At 33.7% G+C, this 13,775-nt stretch overlaps 1 protein-coding gene across 2 annotated transcripts in view; it reads right to left on the bottom strand.

Moving 5' to 3' along the window:
- crb (cell polarity complex component crumbs) overlaps positions 1 to 13,775 on the bottom strand; it is a 208,009-nt gene continuing 194,234 nt past the window's right edge. For both annotated transcript variants that reach the window (XM_089101649.1, XM_089101650.1), the window contains exons 32-34: positions 10,546 to 10,703; positions 9,076 to 9,198; positions 1 to 5,191 (exon numbers count right to left, since the gene is read on the bottom strand). In XM_089101649.1, coding sequence (XP_088957775.1) covers positions 4,967 to 5,191; positions 9,076 to 9,198; positions 10,546 to 10,703 — 506 coding nt within the window. In that variant the 3' untranslated portion in view covers positions 1 to 4,966. The remainder of the gene's footprint in view (positions 5,192 to 9,075; positions 9,199 to 10,545; positions 10,704 to 13,775) is intronic.

Below are 13,775 nucleotides of genomic sequence, written 5' to 3'. Positions count from 1 at the left end.
AGTAAAAACAACACTTTTAATGCACGACTCATATGCATATGTGTTCGGACGGTGTGAAACAAAAACAGTCAATGGACGGTTTGATAGATTAATTCAACTACATAATTCAAAAACACATATATAAGTTTACGCTTTAAAGTGTATTTCAAACAATTTAGAAGTTATTACCTTAACTACAACTCCTTCCAGATTTTGATGTTAATAAAAAGTAAAATAGGGGTTGGGTTTACAAGAAAAAATGGAACATACATTTCATTAGAACATTTGCTACATTTAAGGCCTGTTTCTAAAACCTTGAGCTTAAGGCCACAATAAAGGCCATGAAATCTAACTCTATAGCTCTTGACTTTCTGTTCTCTCCTGTGGGCAGCCTGAATTCTCCAGTTAATTTGCTAACTTTATTTCCCTAGTTATTGAAGAAAAGCGTAAATAAATGATTTTACTGTTTAGATCATACTGAGTTGACCATATAAACCTGCAAACTGAAGGTTAATTTTTCTATGTTCAGTCTAATTTTATAAATCCTAAGGTAGGGGTAATCCTAGGAGTAGTAGATGAAGAAACATAAACTAAAGATGGGTTGTTGAAGACCCGTAAGACTAATGCAATGTTCGGCTGGACATGTGTGAATTACAGGTAAGGGTGGCCTCCTTCATATGGGGGTATTTAACATTTGGTGAACAACAGTGCATTGACATGAGTCAGAAATTGAAGCTCTTAGTTAGTCTGGACCCAGTAATGGCAGTGAATGAGGACAAGAACTGGAGGATAAGGATGGGTAGAGAAAGTAGAGACCTTCCTCCTAAATCCATGAGTGAAGCAGCATTGGAAACATAACCGCATACAATTAGTACCCCTGTGAAGTTACCCTTTACCCTCCAAAACCTCACCTGAGAGTCTGCTATTGTGAACTTAATCTACCCACTGTTGGCAATTAAGATTGTTCAGAGAGGGGACTGCTTAGAGTGTATTAGCAGAGTGGAGGCAAACCGAGATGGTGCTTGTGGGTGCAGTTCTTCTCCTGGCTAACAAATCCTTCACTTGTCTCTGGATGATTGCATCCAGATGATTTTTTATCATTTTGGGTAGAGTTCAAACGAAGGTCTTTTACTAGCCAGGCTCCAAATGTTATGAAAATGACACTGATAAACATGAGATAAATTACGTTTTTTGTTGGTGGCATCTTGTATATGAGCCTTTACAGTATATTCCATATAGCTGTGCCTAATAAAACTAGGCCATTAGCTAAGATTTTGCCTCAAAAAATCTAAAAGGGTCCCTAAAAAGTCTTAGTGGGGTCTACAGTATTCAAAAGTCTACGAGTTTAACTTATTTTTCGGATTTTGAGGCAATTGAGTTTTATGGCTCGGGTCTCAACCATTATGCCTGCCCAGAATGTGAACATTAAACCTAGGTAAATATTTCGGCCCTTCAGCCAGGAAGTGCAATGGGGGGTTTGGGACCAGCCATCCAATGCTTTTGCACACTCTTCCTACTTATTTTCCTCAGATTTCTCAGGTTACCCATTCAAAACTGAATTGACTCTGACTGAGCTTCACTGAGTCATGCCTCTGACCCCGTTCCAAATCAAATGACCGGTCAAACAAGGATCAAGCCCCCGCCCTTCGGAAAAAGAATTCCAAGTCTAGGGCGCTAACCAATCGGCTAAAATGGCTCTGTAAAAAAAGACCCCTAAGAAGTCTTAGTAGTGTTTCTCTATTCTAAAGTCTATGAGTTCAACTTATTTTGGGATTTTGAGGCAATGGACTTTTATAGTTCAAGTCTCAATCATTAGGTTTGTCCAGAATGTAATATTAAACATACGAGAATCTAGGACTATACCCCAGAGTTATGTATGTTCTACTTTTTGTGCAAACCCTATACGTAGGCAATATATACATAAGGTCCTATTTAAAAATAAAAAAAGTAATTGCTCAAAGCAGATAAAATTACTGGTATAGGAATGGATTTTTTTCAATAAATCAACTACAATATATATACGCTAAAATTTATGACACGATAATGAAAATTTGATATTCATTCATTCAAAATAGAGATCGAAACTAAACAAACATATATACAAGTAAAAACCATCACAGTTTGTTTGCTCAAAATATAAAAAAAAAATCATTTCAGACAATTGTCATATTTGATTGTCAATATATGCGTATATTACAAAAGTCCTACAGTCTCACATTCTTCATCAAATTTCTATTTTAGGATTCAACTAGAAAGAAAAAAGAGCTTTTTTGAAAAAAGATACGTCACTCAAAAACTCTTGCTACTTTCACACAGCAGAGCCAATCAGGTGGAATTCCGACGTTGAGCTGTCGCTTTGATGCGTGCTCAGCTATACATATAACTGAGCACGGAATAACGTGAATAACGTTATTCTATTTCATATAAAGGAATAACGCAGTTATTCCTTTAGACCAATTAAGACTGCTATTAAAAGAAAAAATGAACTCTTATTTGTCAAAGCTGATCATTTTAGACCTTCTAGTACCAATTATACAATAAAAAACAAATTCTGATTGGTCAAACGTGGTAATACCTAGACAGCATTGGGAAAATGAGATTGTATTTTTGACATTGTTAGTTTAGAATGAGGATAAGCCTGATTTTCTTAGGTCTTTCTTTAGGTTAGATATAAACAGTTTATATAATAATTTACAAATACCTAATATTAATGATTTTGAAAATAATGCCGTCAGAATTCTTGCCCTCCTCCCCACACAAATTAAAACGAAATCAACACTCCCCGCCCATACAAATTTTGTAGGTGCCAACAATTCAAATTCAAATTAAATGATTCCAGGATATGGTTTACAAATCCTTACTATCAATTGTTTTTACTATAATACCTTCAGCATTTTTGTCTAATTATAAACAACAACAAAACTTATCCACCCTACCCCACCCTATATACACACACAATTTCTGGAGGTAGCCAAGGTTCATGTTTTTTCATCCTTCAATTCAATAGTTTTAGGAAAGAATTTACAAGTCCCTGCATTAATAGTCCTGATTGTAATCACGTTAGGATTCTAGTCCTTCGATGAATTAAAGAACATACTTTACCACCACCCCCTCTTAAATGATTTCTGGAGGTACTTATAGTTCAGCTTTCTGCAGAATTAAATTATATTAGTCTATAAATAATTGATAAGTCCTTGGTTTAATGATTTTGAATATAATCCCGTAAAAATTCTTGCCCCCCATGAATTAAAAAAAACTGACCACCCATCAAACAATTTCTGGAGGTACACAGAATTCAGCTTTTTTCAGCCTTCAATAAAATTATTTTAGCAAATAATTTAAAAGTCTCTAGTACCAATGGTTTTAGCTATAAGCCCTAGGTCTCATTTATACTGACTGCTTCTTCTCTGCGTTTCGATATTCGATATGTGGAGCTCGACGGGTATAACTGATTCAAAGCTGCAACCATACAAGAAAACCTATTGCAATAGCTCGATGTGTACATCAACCCTCTGGAAAATACGGATTGAACAGAATAAAAACAAAAAATAATAACATAAAAAAGGCTAACATGGCATCAAAGCACTTGGTAGGTTTCTCTTAGTTTAAGGTACATCTTAAGTGATGCGACGAAGGCTCGACGAAAATATATCAAATTTCAAACTTATCAATAAATCTGAAAAACCAGCACTATTGGGGTGTTCCAAAACTTAATTATTATGAATAATTTTTAAAGATGTGCTATTAAATTCAGTCTAAAATAACAGAAACAGCAAATGTAGCCCCTAAAACTGATTATAGTACATAATAGTGACTAACACGATAGTTAATTATACATTTCTAGTGATAGAAATGTATAATAATTTTCAAATAATTATTAGAAATTATCATTTCTAATAATTGCTCATAATTTTCTGTTATTCACAGTCTTAGAGGGGAAATAATAATTAATTATTATCAAGTTCTGGAGCACTCCCTACGTCACATGTCATTCAGAATAATATGATCGCTTTCCGTTTATCTTTAACACCCAAAAGAGGTGCTGCCATCTAAAAAATACACACCACATCAAATTCTTCATATTCAACTGTGTGTAGTATATCCAGGTACGGTAGGCAGATTTCTTACAATGACAGAAAGGGTGAAGGAGGTGTGGTTTGACACAACAGCATAAAACCGTCAATTTGCAAGAAACTTCGAGAAGTATCGTAAAATATACATATTTTTCGAAAAACATTTCACCATATTTCACCAGAAAATTATAGGAAATATTGTAAAATGTACATATTTTTCAAAAAACGGTTCACCATATTTCACAAGAAAACTATGGGAAATATCCTAAAATATACATATTTTACAAAAAATACTAATTATTCAAGTTTAGATAACGATATATTTAGTCCAGCATTGGATGGCGGGTTGCTTCTTGAGAAAGGATTGCTTGATTCACTAATTCCAAACGGATATTTATACACTATATTGTCACTTTTTGGTCACTATTATGTAATTTTTTTCGCTGTAATAAATGTCAATTTTTCAAAGACCATCTCAGATGCAGTAATTCATAAGGCATTTCTTCGCTTAAAATCTAAAACTTACGTTTCACCGATTCGTTCAATTTGGTTTCTAATATTTTGTTTGGATCTTGAGATAATCATAAGTTTCTTACTTTTTTCTAAAACACGTTAGAAAAAATTTCTTTTTTAGTTATTTTTTTTGTTAGAAAAAAAATTGTAAATAGTTTAAGCATTGAACTTCGGCATAAAAATCGCTAATATCTTTGATGCTCGAAAAAACACCAACTGCTTTTTAATAGGAGTCAAGATTCAAAATGCGCATTCTTATTTTTTTTGTGCTCTCTCTAAAAAAACTAAAAATTTTCTATGACATAATACCATTTGAATTGCCGATCTGTACATAAGAAATATACAACAACTGGAAATTAAAAAAAAACTATTGGTCCCTTTTCTAAATATAACTTAAAAGTTTAAATTAGCCTCTCTTCAGGCGGCAGCTTCATTACATTTCCCATTTCTAATCGTGGAGAAAACATTTCCTGGCGGCTTGGTGAATAAGTGCCGCGTGTGGCGCGCTTTTTCCTCGCCATCATGACAAAGGTTGTAACTGATGCTATAATAATCAGCAAGAGAATTATGGCGATTGGCAATACAATGGCAAGAACATCTACACCGTTATGGGCAAAGGCCACAACCTGTTAAAAAAAAAATGTGTATAAAAACCAATTAATACTTAAAGTTAATTGATATAAAACGGACAAAAGATACTTGATATTATTAGTACGAAGGACAGAGAAAACAAGATCTAATTTTTTGAATATGATTAGTTAATCTCTTATTGGCAAAAATCTGATTGGTTAATTTCTGATTGGAAAAATCTGATTGGTTAAATAGAAACTTATATAATTATATTAGTTTTTAAATTAGGAAAACCAGAAATTCAACTTTTGAAAGAAAACCACGTTTATCTGCAATTATGAATTTTTTGGTAGTAGCGGGCACCAAATAATAATAAAAAAAAAAAAAAAAAAAAAAAAAAAAACTGTGTTAAAAATCATCAAAAAATAAGCTAAAAACATATAAGATAGTTGTCTTAAGGAATCAACAGCTTATTAGTGTTTGAATTTTCAGGAAACACAAGCGACGTCAAATTTAAATAATTATTTTTGATAATTTGTTTTCAAGGTTGAACAACGCAACACAGACGATAATGTAGTAGCCTACTGTCCTAAAAACTTATATTCTGATGCTGTTGGTAGGTCTACTACAAAATGAAGAGAATACACAATTACTAGCAATTAAAGGGTTTAATAATTGAATCTAAGTGGAGAAATATAACTTTTGGTATTGAAACTGATAACTGCTTTCAATAAAATCTCGTATGACCAATGCAATACCAAAATTTATCTGTTTCAGGTTTCCCAAACACAAAAAAAAGTAAATGTTCAGGCCCATGTTTTTCAGTTGCCCCATGAATGCTCCTTCGAACCAATACAAACCATGAATTCGAACCAATACAAACCTTCGAACCATGAATGCTCCTTCGAACAGTTTGCAAAGGTATATACATACCTTTGCAAACGGAATATATATATATATATATATATATATATATATATATATATATATATATATATATATATATATATATATATATATATATATATGTAAGTGCACGTAGAAATGTAAGAGGGGGGTATATTTTATATGGTCTAGAGGCCCTTTACTAAAGAAACGAAAAAGCCAGGGCCTAAAAATGGAAATCCAACCTTATAGCCAATATAATTAGAGCTTATTTATTAGAGCAATTACAGCCTAAAAATGGAAATCAAACCTCATAGCCAATTCAATTAGAGCCTAGTTATTAGAGCAATTACAGCCTAAAAATGGAAATCAAACCTCATAGCCAATTCAATTAGAGCTTAGTTATTGGAGCAATTAGAGCCTAAAAATGGAAATCAAACCTCATAGCCAATACAATTAGAGCTTAGTTATTAGAGCAATTAGCGCCTAAAAATACAAATCAAACCTCATAGCCAATACAATTAGAGCTTAGTTATTAGAGCAATTAGAGCCTAAAAATGGAAATCAAACCTCATAGCCAATTCAATTAGAGCTTAGTTATTAGAGCAATTAGAGCCTAAAAATGGAAATCAAACCTCATAGCCAATTCAAATAGAGCTTAGTTATTAGAGCAATTAGAGCCTAAAAATGGAAATCAAACCTCATAGCCAATTCAATTAGAGCTTAGTTATTAGAGCAATTAGAGCCTAAAAATGGAAATCAAACCTCATAGGCAATACAATTAGAGCTTAGTTATTAGAGCAATTAGAGCCTAAAAATGGAAATCAAACTTCAGAGGCAATACAATTAGAGCTTAGTTATTAGAGTAATTAGAGCCTAAAAATGGAAATCAAACCTCATAGCCAATTCAATTAGAGCTTATTAGACCAATTAGAGCCTAAAAATGGAAATCAAACCTCATAGCCAATTCAATTAGAGCTTAGTTATTAGAGCAATTAGAGCCTAAAAATTGAAATCAAACCTCATAGCCAATACAATTAGAGCTTAGTTATTAGAGCAATTAGAGCCTAAAAATGGAAATCAAACCTCATAGCCAATTCAATTAGAGCTTAGTTATTAGAGCAATTAGAACCTAAAAATGGAAATCAAGCCTCATAGCCAATACAATTAGAGCTTAGTTCGTGAATGTATAGCAAAGCTGAAGCATTTAGCTGAAAATCTTTAAGTTCTATATATAAAGAAAAGGTATAGGTGACAAGAAATATGAAGTAAAACTATATAAAATATATAAAAAAGCTGTAATTGAACTTCGGCAGTATAAAAACGAAATGAAATGGAATGCGAACTATACAGAAAAACTAAAGGTGAAATTTCTCGGTAGTAAAAAAAAATGCTAAAATATGCTTAAGTTCACTATAAATTGAGTCCAAAAATACTGGCTAAAGATCAATACTGTATTTTATTTTCATTCTAATCGATCGACTTCGACTAAAGATTATAAACTAACTTTAGAAAAGATAATATAATGTTTCACAGATATTTGAATTACCTTACGAGAGATACAGCAAGACTAAGAGAAAAGAATTAGATTAAAAGAATAAAGAATAAAAAAAAAACAATAAAGAATAAAGTAGATAAATAGAATAAAAGAATGAAAATAGTAAAGAATAAAAAAAAAGAATAAGAGAAAAAAATAACAGAAATGCTGGAATGACGCAAAAAGTCATAGTCCAAATCTTGTTTGTACTTTAAAAATACCAAAATGGACTAAGTAAACTTTTATCTGAGTCTCCAAATAGAATTCAAGCCCTAAAACGTGTATCTACATTAATTATAATCGATTTTCCCCCAAAATAATCATTTTTCTATATATCATTTTTTTTATTATATCACCTCACAGAAGATAAAAAAAGGTTTAAGGTAATAGATGAAATGGTGGAAGTACCAGATAATTATTAAATAAAAAAACATGTTTTTTTACCTGAAAGTAAGGAGCAACATTAAAACCAAAAACGAACAGAAATTATTCCTTATATGAAGGGTTGCCCCTTCCTCGATACCTTGCTCTTTACGCTAAAGCTGTTAATACTTTTAAAAAAGGATCCTATTCTAATTAAACGGTCCTTGTGTTTCAGCAGCCGTTCTTAAAAATTGGGACAAACAGTCAAACTTTAGCGTAAAGAGTAAGGTATTGAGGAGGGGGCAATCATTCATATACAGAATAATTTCTATTCCTTTTGAGTTTTTATGTTGCTCCTTACTTTCAATTAAAAAAAACTTGTTTTTCTTTATTTCTGATAGTGTGATTCATCAAGATTCCTTGAATCTTAGGGGGTGTTTTCCCCCCTATTTCAAAAATCAGGGAAATTGTCTCAGGCTCGTAACTTTTTATGGGTAACACTAATACTGAATCTTATATATTTGGAATCAGCATAATAAGCTTATTCTTTTGATGTATCTACTGAAATCAAAATTCCGTTTTTTTTAGAGTTTCGGTTACTCTTAAGCAGAGTCGCTTCTTACTTAGAGTTTCTTACCACGAAATGTTTTATACTATATCACGGAAAATAAAGAGAAAATGTAGTAAACGTCAAATAAATATATCCTCTCACAGAAGGTGAAAAGAAGTAATAAATAAAAAGTAGAAATTTCTGATAATTATATCACCCCACAGAATATTAAAAAAAAATATATTAGATAAGATAGGGGGCAATTTCAGATAAACATATTATCTCACAAAAGGTTAATTTAAAAAAAACATATTATCTGGCAAAAGGTCACAAAAGGGGAGAATCTAAATTAATTATATCATAGCGTAGATGATAAAAAAACGTCGTTTAAAATTATTCAGAAAATGCGGGAAATATCAAAATTAAACCATCCCACAGAAGTTGAAAAATTAACAGAGATGATGATATTACGTAAAATGGCGAAAGTATCAGATATCGCCTCATGGAGTGTAAAAAAAAATAAAGTAAAAGCAAAAATGGAAGGATACCAGTTAAGAATATCTTCTCACAGAAGGTAAAGAAAAAAATAGGAAAGAAATACAAACCTCAACGGCACAGACTTCTCCACCCCATCCCTCAGTACAAGCACAGATAAAATTAGCTAGTCCAGACGGGCCGGTGAAGTTGCAGACAGGAACACATGTTCCACCATTTAAACAGCTTTCAGTCTGCCAAAAAAAGATGCATAATTGTCAAACATGATATAAAAGTTATGATATAGAAGTTATAAAACATGATATAGAAGTTATTTAGTAAGTCAAGAAAATATTAACATTGCCGAGTGAAGGACGGGTCGTAGTCGTTTTTTCACATTTAGTTTTCACCAATTCCCCATTTTTACCTATTTGCCTTATCGTTTGCTCCCAATTTATTCAACAACAAAAATCCGCCTCCCACTCGCATTAAAATGAAACCTTACTTAAACCTTGCAACATAGACCGGAGGGCTACTACGACTACGGGTCGTAGTCGTTTTTTCCCATTTAGTTTTCACCAATTCCCCATTTTTACCTATTTGCCTTATCGTTTGCTCCCAATTTCTTCAACAACAAAAATCCGCCTCCCACTCGCAATAAAATGAAACCTTACTTAAACCTTGCAACATAGACCGGAGGGCTCTACTTAGGGCTTTTCAATCAAGCATACCAAAATACTTGTGAGATAATGATTTCAACAGGATTCTCAGTAAGTCCAGGGTAATTATTTCCCCGGTCAAACGAAGCATTCGGCTCTAAGATGGGGGACATAAAGGCCTTAAACGATCTTGAAAGTCGTCTGAAGATGGATCCCTATATTCACAGTTTCCCCACAGAAGTCTTCCTCAAACCCACATTGAAATAAGACCCTAACAAGCCTTTTTAACTTAGGCCAAAGGGTCCTCCTTATGGCCTTTCAATCATGCGCATCGAAAACATTCGTGTGATGATTTCAAAAGTTTCCGGCAAATTCCCGGTAATGATTTCCCAGTAAGATGAGAAAAACGGTTCTGAAGTGGGTGAATTGACTGGGTCAAATAACCTTTAGAGTTATCAGAATAAGGCATGGATCCAATTTTCCACAGAAGCCTGCCTCACACTCAAGATTCAAATAAAACCTTACATAGCTTTTCAGCTTAGGCCCGAAGGTTCTTTTTAAGGCCTTTCAATCACGTACATCAAATATGTTCGTAGGGTTGTTTAAACAAGTTCCCCGGTTATTTCCACTAACTATTTCCCCCCTAAGAAAAAAAAATATGGTGCTGAGGTGGGGGATTCAATGGGTTTAAATAAAGTTACCTGAATAAGGCATGGATCCCTATTCTCACAAAATTTTCCATAAAAGTCTGCCTTATACTCAAGATTCAATCACTTTTTCTTAGCTTTTTCAGTTAAAGCCCGGGGGTGCCTTTCAATCATGCACATCGAAAATGTCCATATAATGACTTTAAAAAGTTCCCCGATAATGAATTCCCCCACAAGACGAGAAATTTCAGTCAAAAATGTGTGATGTAGTGCCTCAAATGAATTTAAAAATTACCTGAATAAGGCACGGATCTCTATACTCGCAGAATTTCCCACAGAAGTCTACCTCACATTCACATTCAAACGAACCTTCATAGTTGGTACAATTTCCATTTTCACAAGGCTGATCTAAACATTCGTCAATGTCAATATCGCAAGTCAATCCACGGTATCCTAAATAGAAAATAATGACAATGTTAAAATTCAAGAGAAATAGCTGTAGTAAACAAGATAGTAGTAAAAAATATAGTAACCAAACCAAAGAGAAAACGAGATATTACTGTCCTATAGTTCCTTGTTAGTAGTCCCCGAAGCCGCGCCACACCGACATGACGGCGGCGAATGTGTGATTTAGTATCAGCGGCGGTGCGCCGCCAGGCGCGCCGATTTTACTGATTAAAAATAATAATAAAAATTCCACTTCATGAAGCACGTTCAACCTCGATTTTAGTAAGGATTTTTAAATGGTTGGCTAAAAACATACAAAAACAATATGACAAAACAGGAATTTGTTGGGCCGTGCGGAACTCAAAACGAGCAGAAATTAACATAAGTTGGGCTCAAAACCCCTATGCCTTCCCAAGGCCAGAACATAATTTGCACTTTGCTGAAAAAAATTTAAATCTTTTTACTTTTATAAGTTTAATAAATCAAATAATATTAACATTTTGATTACTAAACATCAGTATATGTATATTAAACTGACAATGCACATTCATTTTATTTTTTTCAGTAAAGTGCAAATTATGTTCTGGCCTTGGGAAGGCATAGGGGATTTGAGCAAAATTTATGTTAGTCACTGCCCGTTTTAGGTTTGACTCGGTTAATTGATGTAACTTCTGTTCGTTTTGTGTTTCATTCATTTATCGATGCTGATTTGTGGTAGTTTCAAGCTTGGTAGATTATTTGATTTTAATTTTGCTCATTTTTTGTTTAATGGAATTCTTTACTTTTCCTTGAAAAACTTATTTTGTGGAAACAGTTTTTTTTTTTAATTAATTTCTGTTAGTTTTATATTGACATAGTCTTTTCAGGGAAAAATAAAATAATACTTTAAATATTTTCTTTTTTTTAATACTTTATAGTTTGTCCTGCTATTTGTATGATGTAAAAAAATTTTCAGCAATTTTTAACAACATAGACCCTTTTAAAAATCTGGACACAAATAGCAGTGTTTAATTTAGTTTCATACCTCCTCTAGTTGACCTGAAATGGAAAACTTGATACCATTCGCAAAAGATTTGTTTACTTTCTTATAGCTTGGATACACTTACGCTATTTTGATTTTGTCAAATTTTAAGAGCAGAAGTAGCCCTGAAAGTTTGAACATAATATCCTCAGTCGTTCTTGGGACACTGCTGAGATACCTTATTGGGAATTAGCATTAACACAGTGCATTTTGATTTAATCTTAAGACAACATTTACTTTTTAAACATAAAGGCAAGTGGGAGGGTGGACGTGGGAGAGGGATTAGTTTCCCTACAATCACTTTCGACTATTAAAAAGGACGTCAGCCCTTTCTATTTTCAATCGAATGAGCCCTTTACGAAGTTCCTACGACAACTCTTTCGATACGAAGTGCCCTGGTCTAAACAACAACAACAAAAATGATACATTATACCCACATCGATCTCTACTATAAAAATGTCAAGCCTTCCAATCACTTTCGATTATTAAAAAGGGCACTAGGCTTTTCGATTTCCATTCGAATGATCCCTTTTTGAGTTTCTACGACAACGCTTTCTATAAACACCGTATATGCCCCCAGGGCATGAATTACAAACCTTACCCTTAGGGCTGTGAGGGTTGTTGTCATCCTCTAAGACCTAATTTCCAGAACTTTCAACTACGTTAAACAAAATGTCTACAGTTTCTATTTGGAAATCAACTACGCTGAACAAAATGGCTATCTCAAAATGTTGATTGGATGTGTTTCGGGAAATGGTGGGCGTGGAAGGGGTGTTAGTTGCCTTCCAATCATTTTCGACTATTAAAAAGGGCACAAGCCACTCCAATTTCTAATTGAATGAGCCCTTTTCGAAGTTTCTACGACAACTTCTTTGATACGAAGTGCCCTGGTCTAAAGGAAAAAATAATAAATAATACATTGTGCCAACATCGTTCTTATATACCCCAGGGCATAACTTAAAACCCTTGCCCTAAGGGTTTTGGGGGAGTAACCTCCTCAATAAACATCCTTTCTCTCTGGAAATCAGTTACTCTGAACAAAATGGCTATCTTAAAATTTTGATTGGATGTGTTTGGGGAAATGGTGGGCGCGGAAGGGGTGTTAGCTGCCTTCCAATCACTTTCGACTATTAAAAAGGGCTATTCCACTAGCTATTCCAATTTCCAATCGAATGAGCCCTTTTCGAAGTTTCTACGACAACTCCTTCGATACGGATTGCCCTGGTATGGAAAAAAAAAATACATTGTGCCAACATTGTTCTTTACTTAGGCAGCTCCTATGCGCTGCCTATGATAACATCCTGAATTGCCTAATGCTCTTTTACCTAGCTCTTTTCATCCGAAAAATCAGAAAGAAAAATGAACAGAATTTTAAAGTGGAAGGTAGAATTTTTGTTTCAAGAAAAATGTCTTCTTCTTCTTCCTACAAACCGATATACATGGCGAGCCCAAGATGACAGTATTTATCTTTATGACGGTTGAAGCCCGGAGGTCGATATCGATAACCAAAAAAGAGACAAAAAAAACAAAAAAACGGCAACGTATTAATGACGTCGCCGATAGAATCAGCTGTGGCGTCATTGCGCTGATGCAAGCTCGGCGGCGCGCCACCGTTTTTTTTTAGGCGGCGCGCCCCCAACTTTTCGGCGCGGCTTAGGGGTCTACTTGTTAGAAATGGTACTTTAATTGCATTGGTTTATTTTTACGACGACAGTAATCGCATTTGTCTTAGCCAATAACGTTACTCCTTAAGTGTTTGTTAGAGAAGAAGTCTGAATAACCTCGCCTTTTAATCCGTTGTTGTATTTACCACTTGTTCCATTGTCAAATATTTAGTCATTATAAAGAACACTAAACCTGTTTGTATTTTTGTAATGCAAAAGATTTTGAGCAACAGTACCTTCGACAAGCATTATCTCTGTTTCCCTGTGGTCAAACCATATATTTAATCAATCCATATACTATTAAGTGGAGTGATTTATATTTTTTTAACATATTTATTATATTATAATATCCCCCTTCCTGACCTTCGTTCCCAATATATATAATTTTATTAA

Source organism: Artemia sp. Qi Xiang Cuo, chromosome 15, assembly GCF_049724085.1.
Source record: "Artemia sp. Qi Xiang Cuo chromosome 15, ASM4972408v1, whole genome shotgun sequence".
Classification (NCBI taxonomy): domain Eukaryota; kingdom Metazoa; phylum Arthropoda; class Branchiopoda; order Anostraca; family Artemiidae; genus Artemia; species Artemia sp. Qi Xiang Cuo.
Note: the sequence above shows the minus strand (reverse complement) of the source record. Positions and strands in the feature narration are given on the sequence as shown.